The sequence below is a fragment of the Pholcus phalangioides genome, unplaced genomic scaffold, assembly GCF_987345545.1.
Source record: "Pholcus phalangioides strain wild (caught in Gottingen) unplaced genomic scaffold, Ppha-v1.0 ptg000022l_1, whole genome shotgun sequence".
NCBI classification, from domain to species: Eukaryota; Metazoa; Arthropoda; class Arachnida; order Araneae; family Pholcidae; genus Pholcus; species Pholcus phalangioides.
This window is the reverse complement of record NW_028301615.1, coordinates 22214326-22233578: the sequence shown is the minus strand read 5'-3', so window position 1 is coordinate 22233578 and position 19253 is coordinate 22214326. Positions and strand designations below refer to the sequence as shown.

At 34.5% G+C, this 19253-nt stretch overlaps 1 protein-coding gene across 1 annotated transcript in view; it reads right to left on the bottom strand.

Annotated features, from left to right (window-relative positions):
* LOC149070003 (uncharacterized) overlaps nt 1–19048 on the bottom strand; it is an 85082-nt gene extending 66034 nt beyond the window's left edge. Inside the window, exons 1-6 of the mRNA XM_089250202.1 lie at nt 18962–19048; nt 14421–14670; nt 8057–8164; nt 7313–7425; nt 3502–5557; nt 1050–1147 (exon numbers count right to left, since the gene is read on the bottom strand). Of these exons, the coding sequence (XP_089106328.1) occupies nt 1050–1147; nt 3502–5557; nt 7313–7425; nt 8057–8164; nt 14421–14592 (2547 nt within the window). The 5' untranslated portion in view covers nt 14593–14670; nt 18962–19048. The remainder of the gene's footprint in view (nt 1–1049; nt 1148–3501; nt 5558–7312; nt 7426–8056; nt 8165–14420; nt 14671–18961) is intronic.
* Nucleotides 19049–19253: the final 205 nt, after the last annotated feature.

The following is a 19253-nucleotide window of genomic DNA, read 5'->3' as shown; positions in this document are numbered from 1 at the left end:
AGCTTTTTTTATAGCCAATGAGTTTGGATATCAAACAAAGCATCTGAGGCCATAACTAAGCTTTTAGATACAGTAGGAGTGATATACTCCGTTCAAACGATCAATCTTCTAAAATGTTAGGAACCTCTTTGAAATGAAAATTGTCAAGGAATTTTCCTTCATTCAGAAAAATCTTTCATTGATATAATCCACCTGGCATTATTGCATTTAATCTCAAGGATACATTTTGATCAGCGGTAGGTAACACTAAGAGCATGGTAACCATAAATTTCACTCCTAATGTTAGTGAAAAACCTTGATACTATGATATTTGGTAAAAAAAATAAATCCCTCTAAAACAATATTTTTTCAAGTCTTGTTTGGAAATGTCTGTACTCTAATGTTAAACTGCTGCCTCTCGATATAACAATAATCCCTCTACAAAGATATTTTTTCCTTGGTCTGCATAATATTGTTGTATCGAGGTTTCACTGCAAGTAGATTCTACTAATTGCTCTAGTGATCACTTTATTAGTACTAAAATGTGATAGGGAATAGCTAATGAATATGCTGCGCAGCAGCGGTTGCACTTTTTCTAATCTGTTGCAAAGTTGTAGCTGCATTGAGACCTTTCACCGTTTTCATCATTAAAATTTATAGTTCAAAACTAATTTCTGCCAGGCCGTGTCTAATTGCAGTGCTGTTCTGACTTTAATCCTAAACAATTCTCCAGGTTTTCCCTATACCTTATATAATACAATAGCAAGTCCCTTTTCAAACTCCATCATAAGGTTTAAAATGAAAATAGCTGATGCTACTTCAGAAGGCTTTAAAATTTTAAATCTTTGTAACAAAATATGACCTGGTTCCGAAAAATAAATTTTCAACGTTGTAACATGAACAATCAAACATCAAGTATGGATTCCAACAAACTCTGAAATCATTTTGAAAAGTTTTTTTAAACATAAATAAAACATGTTTATGAAAGCAAACCTTAAAATATATTCTGTGATTTAAAGATAACAATTTTCTCACATTAATTGCTGCATAAAACTAAATCGCCTACTTACCAAAGGAGCAATTATTTTTTCAAATTTTTCATCATCTGAGGATGACAAAGAAACCATATCTGAGCTGGATGTTTTGCTAGCTGGTTTTTTTTTCTCAGCTAAAAAATATGAAACAAATTATCAGTTAATGAATACACATAAAAATTTTACTAATGAAATATTTCATTTATACGACTTATTTTTGGAAGAAATTTTAATACATGAAAACTTGTATAAACTACTCTTGAACATAAATTATGATGCCACTTTTTACATGTCGTTCCATAAAAGTTTTTTTTGTGCATTCTTATTTTAAATTTTGACATTCATTACCAATATAATTTTTAAAGCTGGAATTTGAGGAAATTAACTATTCAGATTAATATGTAATAATCCTGAATCTTTTCTTTGTCCATCTCCTTAATGACAATATTTTGTTATCAGTGAAAAAATTCAGATCTAGTTATATGCCAAGTTTTAAATCTAGTTATATGCCAAGTTTTAAACCATAGTTTCGTAACCTTTCTCTTGTCCCATCGCCCCCTTCTTCAAAAATGTTTTCTCCTATCGCCCCCTCAATGCAATCTAACCCATAGGATCCTATGTTATACCCATGGATTCTACTGCCCCCCTGGAACATTCCATCACCCACCAGGGGGCACTAATGCCCACATTGGGAATCACTGTTTTAAACTGAAGGTGTGTAAATGAGCACAGGAAGTTGAAAACAGAACTCTGGATGTTTTAAAATGCAAATAAAATGAATTTTTTGTTGAAGTATGTGTTGCTTATATGAAGCTGCCGGTGTTTCTATGTAAACCTTCACCCCCTCCCCCTGGTGTGGCTTGTACATCCCAGCAGCTTATTTATTGAAATTTATGGTAAAAAGTTCCAGAAACTGAGCTGAGCCCCCCATCCCAATAAATTTTGTAAGTGGGCTGAGCTGCCCATCTAATAATACATTTCACATGCCCCTCCCTATTTTGTAGAAAAACCCTTGCATCTCTCACATACAACAATCCCGGAACCAGCTCCCAATGCTTTCTTCATATCAGCACTTCTGTTAAACCGTTACAATAATAAATTTTTTATGGGGAGCACAGACATTTCTCATACTAATTGGGTGTAGAGAAGTGATACACGGTTTCTCTCCCTTCACCAAGTTACTTTTTATTTCTATATGATGTAAAATATTTAAAATACAGTATCTTTGAGATTGAGGGGGTTAGATCTTTAGCAAGCACAGGCAGGTTTAACATTTTAATGAACAATTAACACAAGGCAAACATTCAACTAAACCATTCACACAGGATAAAGGATACACATATACTACTAGCTATAATACCTGGCGCTGCCCGGGTTTTTATCAATGAGGCTTTTGGATCACGTGATATCTCTCTCTTTCTTTGAGAGACATACAAACTGTATCCTTGTTAACTTTTATGGCGACTCATGAACTAAACAAATCTAAATTTAAAGAAACGTTGAAATGAATTTTTTTTCCCTTTTTCAAGGGGCGCATGCTAGGTATTTCGATTCCCCCCCCCTGAACTTCAAGTTATCCATCTTCCATCTGCCTGTTTCAACTTCCAAAAATGCTTAGTTAAAGCTATGGAATTTCTTCGATGTACTTTATGGGCCCATAATTAATTTTAAAACAACCTAAACTATATGAATATTAAAAGACAATATACACACATTTTCATTTTAGAGCTTGAGAAGATGTAAATAAAGTTGAAATCAATGTTATTGCCTAGGTATCCAACTCAAAAGTCGGGGTGGGGGCTAATTACTTCATATTTAATTTTTTGGGCTTTGTATCTCTAAACGAACTCAATATTTCAAAAATCTATAATTCAATACAATTTTTTAAATTATTGATGTGGTGGAAAACCCCACTAAATTTCCGCATTTCTAAAATAATATTCAGTAAAATCTGCAATTTTAACACTGATTTCTATGGGGATCCTTTGCCTGTTCCTCAAAGTGATGCTGATGATAATTCTGACATCTATTCAAAATGCTCCCATTACTGGGAGGATTGAAAAAGTGGCAAACCATTATACAGGCATAAACTGTTATACATACACTGGTAGCATTAAGGAAGTGACAAACCATTATACAGGCATAAACTATTATACATACACTGGTAGCATTAAGGAAGTGACAAACCATTGTAAAGGCATATACACATCTGAAATGCATTACTAGGGAACCCCAGTAACCAAAGTAAACGTTCCAAAAGTGATTGTTGAGGCCCAAAAACCATTGTTGCCCGACAGTTTTTTGCCCATTTGGGACATTTTCCTTGCTCTGACGAAATTTTAAAGTAGCCCATTGTTCAAGTTGGGTCCCATTGGGTATATATGTAAAATTTGGCAACGATCGATCTAAAATTGTAGATTTGTATAGAGAAAACACACACAGACAGAAAATTAATTTTATATATATAGATATATATAAAACCATTCACCTTTTTTTTTCAATGATGACGGCTTTTCGTGAGAACTATCTTTATCACTGACTTTTCTTGGTTTTGGTTTTTCATTTTTCTGTTTCAACAAACGTTCAGCTTCCTTTTCTAGATAGTCTAATTCACTCATTTCATCCTCTTCATCTTTTGTTTCACTAGTATCATTTGAAACTTCAGGATAAAGTTCGAGAGCTTCTTTTAAGATTTGTGGATCAATGTCAAGACGCTGCATTGGCACAGTGCAAGGTGCCCAAAGTTTCCAGTCATGAAGAAACAATTCTTTATTAGAGAGGTAATTGGAGCTTCGTTTTTTAGAACCTTTCTTCTTCTTTTTCTCAGACATTTTTGACTTTGGCCTGGATGTGTTTTTCTTTGAAAATGATTTATCTGAGTCGAAAGAACTGGTTTCCAAGTCGCTCCAGTCAGAAACATCTGAGCTCTTTATTTTTGTCGGACTATTTTCACCTTTATGTCTAGGTGCAACTGGCCTGTCTTTCTTTGGGGTCCGTTTCATTTTTTTCTTTTTCTTTCTTGGTTGTAAATCCTTTTCAGTTTCAGAATCATTTGGTAAGGTGGAAACGTCGCTTAAAGCATCCATGTCTTCAACATCTCCTGATTTTGTATTAATACTGTTATCTGAATGAATGATTTCATGTTTTTTGAGTGTTACAGGCGGAAACTTCGATGCGTTGGTAGAATTTTCTTCCCCATGAGATTCAGGTTTGGCATTAGTAAGTTCATCCTTCTGCATTTTGATGGTTCTATTCTGATTTTCTGATACAAATGGTGTTTTCAAGGTTTCAGAGGGAGGTTCCCCAATTTTTGTTATGTTAATTTGCTTCTCTTTCGGCAAAGATGCAGTTTTTAAGGTTACTGGAGGAAACCGTTCAACTTCTGCAACTGAATTCTGACTTTCATTTGAAGATGACACAGCTTTCAAAGTTGCAGGTGGAAAATTTTCACTTTCTGTTGTTATGGTTTCACTTTTGATCACAGATTTAGCTTCAAATAAAAGAGGGGATTTCCGTTTTGAATCTGAATTTTCATCTGCAACAGAGCTTTTATTCTTTGTCAAAGTCTTTGTCTCAGATTTAACTATTACACAATGATCGCTCTCAGTGACTTTTGACGTTTCTGTTGATTTTTTTACAATTTTTATTTCATTCAAATGGTCAGTTTTAGTCACTTCACATAAATCTGGTTTCGTCCCGTATTTTCCAGTGTTTGAATCATATTTCAATACAACTTTCTTAACAGGTTCATGACCATTAACTAGCTCATCAATGTCTGTACTGACATTCTTACTTTCCTCTTCCATCATTACAGTATTTACAGTCTCATCAAGTTTATCACTGCAGCATTCAGCTGACAGAGGTGAAGGTGCAGCTTCAGATTTTTCCTCACATTTTATAGGTTTTGCCACAGACGGACTATTTAGTAAAGGATCGACCATAACAGGCTTTTTATTTTGCACAATTTCACATATCACAATATCATTCTGATCAGCTTGGGGAATGTTATTCAAGTTTTGCACAGTCATGGAATATTTCTTGTAGTTTTCTCTTATATTTCCCATAAGCCACTTCATTTCATGACGATGCTCTGCCATTACACACTCCAATCTCTTCAATATTTGCTTTCGACTTGAAACAGTACACCTTGTTTTCAATTTGTCTACCTTTTTTTTAAATCTGTCTGCGAGAGCAATTGAGCTATCTAAAATAGTTGACATCTCTTCATCCAAATCTTCTACATTTCTAGGCGTTTCTTTTTTCTTGACCTTCATTCTGATCCTATTACTGTAATCAATCACCATTTCACAATATGCAATTTTCTCCTTCAGTTGTGATGGATCACACACATAACATTTCCATTCAGAATCTCTGACCCTGCGAACTTCACCTCGACCAAAATTTCGTCTGATACATTCGCAACAGAACACGTTGCGGCAATGGTCACAGCCAAGAACAGTGCCACCTTGGGCACACCATCTGCAGTACTTGTCACCTTCTTCATCCTCTGAGAAGTTCCCATTGCCATAAAAGTTATTACATTCCTAAAAGAATTAAATCAAAAATAAACTGCATACATGATCACAAAGTATTACACTATAGCCTAGTGAACTATTTAAGATGGTAGAATCATCTCACCACTCAGTAATTTCATTGTCTTAAAAAATGACAGTGAATAAATACACTGCCTCTAAATTATATGCTAAAAAAAAGGGAAATTGTTAATTGAATAAAGATTTTATCACCTACATCAAGCATTATTTTTTTCCTTCTGGAAGATTTGACAAAAAGAGACAATAAAAAACTCACAATTTACATGGTCAAACATTCTATTTTCATTGCTTTTCTGGATTCTTGGGCCAATGACTTGAGTAGCATAAATTTGGTTCTTTCATGTGTACCATTTGTTTCTTTTACCCACCGTTTTTCAACCTGGGATTGGTGGGATCATTTTCATTCACTTACATAGTATAACAGCAAGAGTTGTTTCTCTGAGAGATGTCTGAAGTTGGTTTTCTTTAGTTTCCCAATTTTATGACATAAATGCAAGCCTTTTAATAGATACTTGCTGCCCAGACCAACACATATTTAGTAATTTCATAAACTTCACCTTCACAAAAAAAAACTTGCATTTGGAAAACTTTGCAGAAAATACAAAATACACATCATTTCTTTAAGCACCTGAGCTGAAAATATTTAGTAATGGATGAGAGAGAAATCTCTATAAAGGAAATAAGTAGGCTTTTTTTACACATTTGTACACATAGAACTCTGCACGTGAATAAGATGGGGACTACTTGATAAAATACGTTTTACAAAACTTGAAAAAAAAAACAAAACAATAAGAGCACTGGTTACATTTGCTCCAATGTAACCAATGCACTTATTGGCTGCATTTTTCAAATTTTATAAAATAACTTTCCTAAAGCGTTTGTAGTGTAATGCCGGCTTAATAGCTTATGTCAGATGGTAAAGGATAGGGCCGGGACACTATAAACATTTTGTAAAACTTGAAAATGCAACAAATAAGCGTATCAGAGTGAATGTAATCAACAGGCTTATTGGCTGTTTTTTCAAGTTTTGTAAAAGATATTTTATCACTTTTAAAGTGTAATCCCAGCCTTTTAGAAACAATTATAATTTGAGCATGCATAAAAAGAATATATTTAACTTTTATTTATTATATCATTTTGACACAAATTTATTTATTTCAAAAAAAAAAAAAATATATATATATATATACATACATAAAAGTCAAGATTTATTATTCAACCCATTCCAAGAAATTATTTACACCCATTCTTTCTTGCCAGAACTTGTACTCAACTATTAGGAATGTCACAGTATGGCATTCATCAGTATATGTAAGTCAAGTACTATCAATATCTCTCACAAAAAGTGGCTACCATAAAGTCTCTACACATAATAAACTTCTAGGAAACAAATTATCTTACATGAAGCAATGTTTTAACTAAAATGACCACATTGAAAATCGTGATGGATCTTCATGTTTCTGAAACCTTTTTTTTTTTGGAAAAACAAAACTTCATTCTATGGAGAATCAACAATAATAAAAAATTCAGCAAACTCAACAGATTTTAAAAATACATCTAGTCTTTTTCATACAGTAACAGATGGATAGATAATATATTATTATAATATATCATTAGAATTTTTTTTTTCAGTAATGTAAGCAATATATCTTGAGCTTCCCCTTCCCCAAAGTTCTACAAACATAGATTCTTAAACAAAAATAGCAGAAGACTTGATGTGAGTCCCATAAGTACAAAGCAACTTACCTTACACATTATCACATGTAGATAAGGATGGACTTTTATACTTCGTTTATCATGATGATTTATCTGATGACCACAAGAAGTGCATTTCACAATCAAAACCCTGATGTCCTCATCTATAAATACAGTAAACAAAAGTAAAATTTCAACAAATTCAATAAAAAAAAATCAATAACCTACGGCATACTTTTTGAAGAATAAATTGGTCTCTCTACAAACTGTTTACAAATGCTTACATTGTAATTTTTGATTTGTGTATATAAAATAACCCAAAAGATCTTTTAATAGAATCAGATTAGAGCTATATTTCTCATGTGCTGCAGAACTGATCAAAAGGCGAAACAACCCTGTTCTTGTTTCTGGATTTACTTTAGAATGTTTATAAATAACGAAATTGCTATAAACTTTGAAATTCTAATTACAAATTATCAAAATAAGGTAAAAAACATTTTTCACAAGAATCTTTTTGAATACTTCATTTTAGTCTTAAAATTCAGTCACAAATCAATCTCTCTCACAGTATATTTTCATTCATTAAGAGAACACAATATTTGCCAGTAAAAGCCACTGGCAAAATAACATGTCAATTCATCCAGGGTGAATTCTTGACTGCTCAGTACACTGAGAATCAACATAAGAACAGCTGAAAAAAATTAACTTTTATGTCTAAAAAACGGAAAATGTTCTGGAAATTTACCATTCGTATAAAAAGAAAAGTGTTAATACAATGAAATAAGTTATACTAACCCGTTATAAGTGACCTTCTCACAATTCGAGACTGTGCCAACTCTATCATAACATCATCATCATTCTTATTCTGGACAACCTTTCTCTTTGTGGATTTGCTAACAAAATCTGGAAATGAAAAAATTAGCCTGATAAGAATTTTAATAGAAAGCACTGAAAACTTAAGTTCTTTGCGTGTAAGCATCTACTTTAAAGTAATTTTAAATTCTTGCAATATATCCAGCCCATTTCCATTTCAAACATTTAATTCTTTCCATGATATCATATACCTTTGTGTGGTTCCTTATCCAAGTGATTCATTTTCTGTTTCTCCTTGTGATGCATCTTTCCATGCTCCTTTGTGTTGTCTGTAGCCTTTGTATTATCTTGCTTGTGAGTGTCCGTGTTTCAGCTCCATAAGTCAGTGCTGGTAACACACTATTTAAACACTTTTTGAAAGCCTGCTTGTTTTTTTGCTTGGGCTTTGTTCAATATGGATTCAAGCCTATACGTCAGAACTTTGGTGAAGATTTTATAAATTACTGATCGGTCGATATTTCTTGAGATCCTCTTTTTCATTCTTTTTGTAAAGAAGAGCCATCACTGCATTATTCCAATCTTCAGGCACATCCGATTTTGTGAGACAATTTGTGAACAAAGCAGCTATCATACTGGCAAATTCTTCTCCTGCTTCTTTAATAATGTCTATTGAAATCCCATCTTCACCTGGGCATTTCCCTTTTTCATACATCTCATAGCTTTGTGTAGACTTCTTTCAGCACAGGTGCTACTCGTACGAATTCTGCTCCATTTTCTTTTTTTCTTGCTTTCTTTCCTCTGTTCTGATCCTGTTCTTCATGTTCGTATAGAGTATTATAAAATTAACAATACTAATAATTTCATTTCCATCTTTTGTGAATGTTCCATCTTTCTTTCATAGTACAAAAATTTCTTTTCTCCTAACACACAGTTTTCGTTTTGCTGATTTTAAGCTCCTATTACCTTCCAGTGCTTTCTTTACAATATTGCAATTTGACATCATCTTTAATTTGCTTTCGTACTGTATTACAAAGTTCTGCATATTCCATTTTTGATTTAGGGTCATTCATATTAATCTGAAATTCTCTACGGTCTCACGTTTCTTTGTTTCTTCTGTTATTTTCTTCATCGGTTTGATTTTGCTCCAGCGACATCTTTTAGGATAGTGGTTACAGTTATGTTCATTGCGGCGACATCTTGTCCATCAATAATGATGTTATATAGCAAATCAAAACATTTCTTGAGCTATAACTGGAATTTATATCGATGCTTTTGAAGCATTACCATATCGATGACAGTTTTTCTATTTTTGATAAGTTTCGCTCTTTCCATTCTAGTGTTAAGCAATTATTCTACATCTCAACAGTCGATGATTGCTTCCTGTATTGAATTTGTTGAGAACACTGCAGTCTTGGATCATATGTTTCTTATTAGATAGGATGTAGTCAATCTCGTTTATTGTTCCAGTTGGGCTTCTCCAGGTCTTTCTTTGAGGTTTTTTTTTGAAAAACAAATTCATGATGCATAACTGTCTGTTCCCTGCAAATTCAACGAGTCTATTTCCTCTCATCTCATACACCATAACCATGACTTCCAATCGAGCTTTCACCATTTCTTCTCTCTCCAATTCTAGCATTAAAGTTACTCATTACTATTTTGATATAGTTTCCTTTACTATGCATCTCATCTAATTCTTCATAAAAGTCTTCCACTTCTTTCTCAGAGTAGCTTGTTGTTGGTGCATAATCTGCATCCGATATCTGCTTGATATTTGCATAACCAACTTAGCAACTCTATCAGATGTACTATCTGACTCAACGGTGTGATTTTTCCACTTTTTATAAATGAGAAATCCTACTCCACTAGTTCTTCCATTATCTGTTCCCCTGTAGTAAAATACATGTCCACTGGAAGTTCAACTTTCCCCTCTCGTTTTCTACTTACTTCACAGATGCATAAGATGTCCCAATTTATTCTTTCTAGTTCTTCCAACTCCTGCAAATGATTTTCTTAGCACCCTCTATATTCATGTCTTGCTGGTCGCTGCCGTAATCAGGGACACTCAGACTGCTGGGGACTAAGGACCCGAGTTTATAGAGAGAGTTCATATTTCTTTTTAGAGTGTTTTTGGCCAGTGTGGGTTGGAGGAAGCCCATCCCACCTACACAAATACAGATGAAACATAAAAAAAATAACCAAGGAGCTAAGTTGCTCTTGCTAGCTATCACAACTTCAAATGAAAAGAAAAAAAAATTACAAGCAAGAGGAAAGTAAGAACAAAAAAAATTTACATCACTATTTATAAGTCAATAAAAGTATTAATGTATAATATTAGACAGTAAATCATGGTGGGAGGTAGGCCTATGTAATGAAAAAATTCCAATACTTTATGTATGTTAATGTGCAAAAGTGCCGCTGTGGTGGTCGAGTGGTTATAGTGACGGACTCGCGATGCAAGGATCCGGGTTCGAACCCCACAGTGGTGGTCGGCTGAAGTTGGTTTTCTGTGGTTCCCAACTTCAAGGCGCAAATGCGAGCCGATCTCGTTAAAAAGTCTTGCCACAGAGAGCAACAGTCCTACAACGATAAATCATTCAATCATAACACTTCACTCATAGTTAGAAAAACTAGTGGCAGATGGCAGCACTACACATAACAAGCATCACAGAGAAACAACAAAACTTCACGTCAGGTTTCACTACACGTACACACACATTCCCGCATGTACCGATTCGTTGGGGGGTTCCACGGGTGGGAGTGTGTGGGCGGGGTGCATGTGTGGTGTAGTAGTAGTAGTAGGTAGGGCCTCCAAAATATGGCTCGGGGATCCATGATGTTCTTAAGTCAGCCACCTCGTTGGGCAATTTGCCTGTTGTGGCGTTGTATTTGTATAAAAGGAGAAAGGGGGAGGCAAAGGTGTAGAAGGAAGTTATGCAAGAAATAAAAAAAAAACTTCTATGTTACTGATTGAAAACTGATATAATTTTAATTTTTTTTTAACGTTAGAAATGAAGTGATGTTGTTAAGGAGTTAAATTGGAAGAGATTTAATAGAACTTAGGTGCAAGATAGGAAAAGGAAAAGAGGGGATTAAGCAAAATTAGGAACATTTATCAATTATTGAAATTTTATATATCAATTGCAACACTGTTTCCTAAATTTCAATTTATAGTTATAATATATATAATTGATTTCAGCTACATTAATTCACTGTTCTGGAATCAGCATCACTGAAAAATTTCTTCACCACACTTAAAGCCTGATTTACAGAAATGGTTCACAATCATTGGTTATAAAACTTGTTTCCCAAATTTTCCTTATCGTTTTTATGCTATTAAAGAAATACTTTCATTAATGTGTTACAATCGGAACTTTCTGATACTTTCCATACTCTTAATGATGACAAAAAGATCCTGAATTTTGAATGCTACACCATGATGTATAAAGGTTGAAAAACATAATCAGTATCAAGTGGCACACAGTGCAGGGGTGGAAAATGGGAATTTGATTTTTATAGCAGGAAAAATGTTTTTGAAGCAGCATTTATCAGTTTTGTAGCACTTTAAAATTTTGGCATTAAATAAAATAGTTTTTATATACAGGGTGATTATAAAAAAACTATCCCGACATATGGGCCCCTAACTATCATACTATTCACAGAAACTGAATGAAATTTTGGCATAAGGTATTTTGAGAACACTGAAAAACACTAAATAGCGTTGGAATGGCACCTGTTGCATGAAAATTCCCGAAACTAGGCAACGAAAAAGTAAAAAGGACTTTGCCGTGCACCAGAGCATTAATGTTCGTTTCATTCGTCACACCGTTTCTTCGGCTGAGATCCCAGCCCGATTAGTCCTCCACAAGGTCATGTGGAAAATTTGTGAAACACAATAAAATGCTTTATTTTATGCTGCTTCTCTGTCCTTATTGGTTGTCCTCACTTTTAGCCTATCTACCGCCGGTGATTTTCATGCTACAGTTGCCGTTCGAACGCTATTTAGGGTTTTTCACAATGGAGATCACATTCCAATACAAAAAACTTGGTGTTGCCATTTGATATTTTCGAAATTTTCTCACTGTAACCATAACTGTTAGAGTGACACTGTTGTTTTCCATATCATTCTTGAGCGCATACATCAAAATACCTTATGCCAAAATTTCATTCAGTTTCTGAGAATGGTATGATAGTTAGGGGCCCATATGTCGGGATAGTTTTTTTATAATCACCCTGTACATATATGCAATATGCAGTAGCGTACACAGGATTACTTTTTATATTTTTTAAAAAACAATGTTATCTCAGTTCAGAAGGGGGTGCCCCCACCCAAGGCACAAAATTATACATAGAGGTTTCCTCTAGAAGAATTTTTTTTTATTTTTTAAATCAAAAAATTTTTGAGACTTTTTGATATTTATATTTTTACATTCTCTACAATATCAACAAATGAGAGGCTTTTGACAGACCCATTTTAACATATGGTATTTCAGATTTTAAAACTAATCTGAAAATAAGTGTTTTTAGATTTAGCTCGTAGACTTGATAATCACTAATTTAAAAAAAAAAAGAAAATCACTACAGTAGCAACTTGAATCAAGCACTTCATATTTAAAATGATAAGTGTTAATTTTTGAGTTCGTTCTTGATCATTACCTCAGTTAGATTCCACATACTTCGAGATAACTTCTTTTGCTAGGTCATTCTTAGAATATTTATTAGAAATTCTAAGAAATTTAATAGAGAGTGAGCAAAAACTAGACTTAAATTATTTTTAACTTAAACTGTATAAATAAAAACTATAGACTAATGATTAAACTATTAGAAATTTAATAGAATGATTCTATTTTCATAAAAAATTCAATCTGAGTACATCTGTTTTCACTCCCTATTTTTTTACTTATTTTGTGATCCTTTTCTAATTTCATTACTTTTCCAGGATTTTGTCACTTTTCCATGATTGTAGACACCCTGAATTTACCGACAGCTTTTGCATTGCAACTCCTGATAGCGAAGACAAATTCGTCATTGATATTTTCCCAGTGCAATAGCATGTTCTTTCATGAACTTTTCCATTCTGTTAAAGGATACATGAATGTTTCGTTAAATACAGCCAGTCAGGGAAAATTGAAGCAATTTAAAAATAATTAACATAAGGAACGCATAAATCAAAGAAGTCAAACTTTTTTTTAAATAAAAAAATAGCTAGAAAGAACGACTGAAGGTCGTTCCATTGTTCTGTGGATGAGCCAGAATTAGCATAGTTTGACCCTATTTAACACGTCTGAAGCATGAATGCCGAATCCTGGGGAGGGGGACCTCAAGCTAATTCTATGTGTGGCTCCAAGAAATCAAATTGCAGGTAGGACAAATGATATCGAAAAGTCAGCTTCTATTGTGACGCAACTTCAAAGTTACTTAAGGGAAAATTTTGTTTTTGGCACAAGATGATGCAGAATTGAAGAATTCCGGCATATTTGTAACAAAATGTAACAAACAGCCAGAAATTGTAGTAAAAATGTAGCAAACTGCATTAAATTGTACGAAAATGTAGCAAACTGCATTAAATTGTACGAAAATGTAGCACACGATCAGAAATCGTAGAAGCTTGTAGCAAATTTTCCACCCCTGTATACAGTCTCAATGCACTCCAGCTGAACAATGTTAAAATTATTTCATTAAATTATCAAAAATAAAAAAAAAAGTAGAGAAGAACTGAATTTTCAAACTTTCATGCCAAAAATTTGTTGTTAACAAATTGATCGAGAAAAGCGAAGTCTGACTCCTTGTAGAATTTTCCCAAACTACATTTGTTCATACAAGAATCATGATTTTTTCCCTCAAACTTGGAATTATCCAAAAAATGCAGAAAAAGTTCGAACCAAACAAGTCATTTCAGTATTAAATAGAAAACTCAAGAGAAGTTCATAAAAGTTTGAATACGCCAAAATTTTTGAATTTTCAAGTTCTACTGTATTTATGAACTCAAATATCATATTTAGATCTCACGGGGGAAAAAAAATTGATCATTTTTGTCGCACCACAGTCATTTTCTGCACACGAGGGTTAATTAGACCGGGACCTACGGCAGGCTTGTTTTTTATACTTGTGGAAATGTTGGTGCGCTAGCCCCTGAATGGGGGACTCCCTGCGGTAGCAATTTTTTTCTATAGTCATGTCTCCGTTTCTGTTGTACCCGTGTCAGGAAAGTTTTCTGACTGGGACGAACCGGGTATCAAACTCGCGACACCTCTAAACATCCTTTGGTACTTTAGGCGAGTATCTTATCAACCTGGACTACTGCGCCCTGGAAAAAAAAATACAGGTACAGAAGAACAAAATGCCTTACCGTCAAGGCTATTATTATCGGAGTCTTGCTTTAGGATATTCACTTTTTCATCTACTTCCATTGGTTTCTTATCATCTTTTATTTTTGTTTCCTTCAGTTTTGTGGAAGCTTTTTCATTTTTATCAACGGGAGGAGTTGGTGGAATTTCTTCTACATCCATAGAGCTGTCCATATTTGGATGACCTTCTCTACAGTTTTCTCCCGCTAATTTTTTCTTTATTCTGGAAACTATTCACATGTTTAAAAACACCTGGAAATAAAAAATTATACTTTATTTATACAGTCAATACTCGTTATAACAACTCCCGTTCAGTCAAAAACAGATGTTATACAGGATGACAGTTATATTGAAAGAAAACCGTATAGCATGTATTCATTATGTATCCTCTCTGTTCCAGGTTAACAGGTTTAAATGACTTCTAATGCTTCTTTTTTTCAAGTTAGGACCTGAGGTTACAAATACATATGGGACATACTTCACCAGACGTCGGAATGGTCTCTATATTATAGGAATAAAACAACTGTACTAATACGAATAAACGACTGTATAACTACAATTACAGTCAATAAACCAATCTCATGTAACTTTTGAAACAAGTATAATTCACTACTATAAAAAATTTCAAACACATTGCCAGGCTTGACAAATCTTGTGACAAGATGCTGGGTCGCCACAGTGACTAAAAAACCAGTATTGACACCTAATTTTTTCCATTTGTGTCGCAGGGCAACTTTTTTGTTATTGGCACATTTTTGGAATTTATATCTGTGTCTCAACTCTGGAAGAGGTCACCATCAATAGGTCCTGGAAAAGTTGAAAAATAGGATTATTTTAAAGATTTTTTTTTAATGAAAAAATTCTTTGCTCTTAAGAGATTCAGTTGGTGCAGAGTAATTTTCTTGATTCGTCAAGCCCTAATGCATTACCATCATGTCAGTGACATTTAAACACATGGGACCCGATCGGGGGGGGGGGGGGGAGCCTCGAGACCTCATGAAAGTTAAATCTAGTTTATAGTGTTTGAGAGAAAGAATGCTAAGTAGTAGAAGCAGGGGGTCTGAACATACTTTTTTTTTTTTGGTAGGGTCCCGTTTTTGTGAAAAGAGATCATTAATTTTCTAAAAAAATTAGTAATTTTGAAGGAAGCAAAATAATCTAGCTAATCCATCAAAAAAAAAAAGAAAGAAATGCTGTATTCATTTCTATGGTTTCATTAATTTTTATTTTGTGAAGAGTCTGTTTTAGCTTGTTACATAATAGATAAGTAGGATAGAGGGAGAAATAAGATGTCACTCTCTGCTGTTCATACACATACAATACACAAAAGCCTGGATACCAAGCAGAGTTGGATAAAGTTCTGAAAGAAAATTCATATGCCTCTGTGAGGAAATGAACCATCAACTTCTCACAGTTCGGACAAGTACTTTACCATCAAGCTACAGAGGACCAACAATTTCTTTTCTCAGAGCGTACATGTGCATTGAATGGGACTGCGCATGGACAGCCTCCTGACTCAGCTAGTTGCTCTTAACAGCAATATAGCCCCAGGTGAAGAGAGAAACAATGTAACTTTCCAACTATTCATACAAAGTACAAAAGACTGGATACCAAGTGGATATGGATGAAATCTGGAGAGAAAATTCATGAGCATTGTGAAAAATTGAAATGAAACACTGTGGTTCGTTTCCCCAAAACGGCGTGTGAATTTCTTTGAAAATTTCACCAATATCTTCTTATCCAGTCTTTCATACATTGTTTAGGGATGCAGAAACTAGCAAATAGCAGAGGGTGCTCGTTATAATATGCTTTTGTATTACCACGTTGTTTGAATGATTTGAAACTCTGCTGAAGCTTTTTTCATACCTTCTCTCGTAGGGTATATACCTTTACATTTTCCACAATTGAGTATGCGACCTTCGGTTTTCAGTATCATTCACTTTGGATATCATTGTCTTTCACATTGTACCTTTAATATTTCCCACAGACACATTTACGTCCAGATCGTTTTATTATTTAAAAGAGTCCAGGTTTTTGTTTTTAATACAAAGAATATATTTGTACAAGGGAAAGGGCTGTTTATTTAACCTTTTATATACAATATTGTGAAAAGTAGAAGAGAAAATTATAATAAATTTAAAAAATGTATAAATGCAATGATAATGAACAGTTATCATAAATTATTTGGTAGATAATTTTAGTTCTAATTAAAGGGGGGGGGGAAACATTTTTGAAACAATTAGTCAGTTTAAAACAAATTATCTTTCTTTCCTTAAAACCAAGCACAACTCAGGTCTATCACCACCTGTGTGTGCGTACCTAACAATCCGAATGCATATGTTATGTTTGATTTTTCAGTTCTGCCATCTACATTTCAGAAGTGAAGTGAGTGACGTGTTATGATTGAATTACATTTGTATTGTTTGTAGGTCTGTTGCTTTCTGTGGCGAGACCTTTTTTAAAGGGGAGATCGGCTCACATTCATGCTTTGAAGTTGGGACACAGAAAACCAACTTCAACAGACCACCACTGTGGGCGACAGTGGGGTCCGAACCTGGGACCTCACGACACGTCACTAAGACCACTCCACCACCAAAGCGGCAAAACAAATTACCTAACCCAGTACTTTAAAGTGCCTTCAGGATATAAAGGATTAAAAGAGTCTGTATTTTTATTTTTTTTATTACAAAGAATATTTATTTTCCATCATTCCGAAATCATGTTATTGTTGGTCATTTTATGCGTTTCTTCATTTCCAATCTGGATCTGGTATCTAGTCTAAAATGTTTTATTTTAAATCTCAATACCTTTTAATGTTGTTTTGTTTTTATCATCATTTTTTTTTTCAACTACAGTAGTATAATCGCCTTTTGACGATGTGTTGGCAATTTTTTTTTTTTTTTTGGCAAGAAGACATCCACAAGTATGACTTTGTTTCACTCTCGGCAACTTTTCATCATGCTTTTAGACGTTTTTCTTGCCAAAGAAAAAAAATCGCCAACTAGGGACTACACTATAGCTATAAATGTTCACTGGATAATTTTTATGCAATTTTAAACTAAATCACTCACAAAGTAAACTATGTAAACGGCCCTTATTGTCTGCATACAATTTAAAATTCAGTTAACTACTAAATCATTTAAGGTGTGTAAACAGGCTTTTTCAGTTAACAATATGCATTTACGTAAATATGTTTTAAAGCAGTGTTTTCCCAGGAGCAGGTTTTCTGCGCTGCGTGCAGCATGAATACCCAGCGTATTTGCCGCCTGGCAGTCGAGTGGTTAGGGAACTAGCTTCTCACTGTGGTCTGGGTTCGAATCCTGGTTCGGGCATGGATGTCTACTAACACTAACAAATTCCCTGGACGGATCATGCTGATCCCTTGGGAATACGTGAAGATCACGTTAACATGCTATACACTCACCAATAGGAAGAGCGGTACGATGGCTTCCCTACCGAGCACAACACGCTTCACACCAGCGCTTTACATCGGGCATGATTGCCAGACTGCTCCTGGAGTCAAATGTGCACTGCACGGTTCCTTTCTCACTTTTGTTGTATTTCCTTACCCTACCTTTCTGTAATCACCCAGCGCAACACAATGTCCACTCACCAATAGGAAATGTGGTTGTTTTTCCACACAACACTTTATGTAGAGCGTAATCGGCCACCTGTTTCTGGGGGAGTAAAAAAAAAGCGCATTTCCCTGATATTCTCTTAATTTTTGCGTTTTTCTTTCTCTCCAGACTGGTGCATGCAGATGACGAACCATACTAAGGAAACGCAATCGACTGTCATGATCAGGGCCACAACTAGATGCTTGGTGTGCGAGGGCGAGCACACATTTTGCCTCCACCTTCTAATGTTGAAGGAGAGGTTAGAAGGTGAAATTTCTGCCTCCCCCTCGTCTCGGATACCAGATCCATCTACTCCCCCCCCCCCCCCAACACCTGACCGTGATAAAGTTACACGTTTCTGCAAACACGAAATAGTCCAAGTGATCCATTGCTGAAATCAGTATTAATCTGTTTTTTAACTCTCTACAAAGCAGACGACTAAACAGATTATTAGCGTGAGTATCTTCTGCACCCCTAACGGCGGTATTCACCGACATGGTTTAAGCCATAGTCACAATTTTTTGATGAGATCGACTCGGATTGGTTAAATTCAAGGTTTTAACCAATCTATGTTGATCTCTTATCCAAAAATTGTAACTACAGGTTTAAACCATGTCGGTGAATACGGCCCTCAATTACTCATTTTATATGGAAATGTTTGAAACGAATTACAATATTGACATACTACGATTTTTGTTAAAAAAAAGAAACCGGGCTTTGAACATATGACCAAAGAATGAATCATATTTAGGATTACAATTCTATGTAGTAATAAAAAGAAACAAGTCGAATGTTGATTCCACGATTGACGTGCGAAATGGTGTTTCACGTTTCAATAACATTCGGTGAATCAAAAAATCGCACAAAAAGTACACATCATATAAATGACATTAGCTTTAATCATACATTAGGAATTACCTACATACCCGCGAAAAACAGAGACCAACGACATTATTTGCACTTCCATTGTTTAGGTAGGTTTTGTTATTTTACTTCTTTTACACCTCTTTCATGATTACACATAGCTTTGTGTTGCAAGGCCGGATACCTGGTTCTTATTGTACTTCGTGGAATCATCCAGAAAAAAAAAAGGAAATGCTTCTCCTTTTTTTGAAACAAAACCAGTATATTGTGTGTCTAAAAAGCAAATTTTTCTGAACAGTTCGGGTTTTTGTTATTGGGGTTAATAAAAATTCGATTTGTGACAAATGCTAGCAC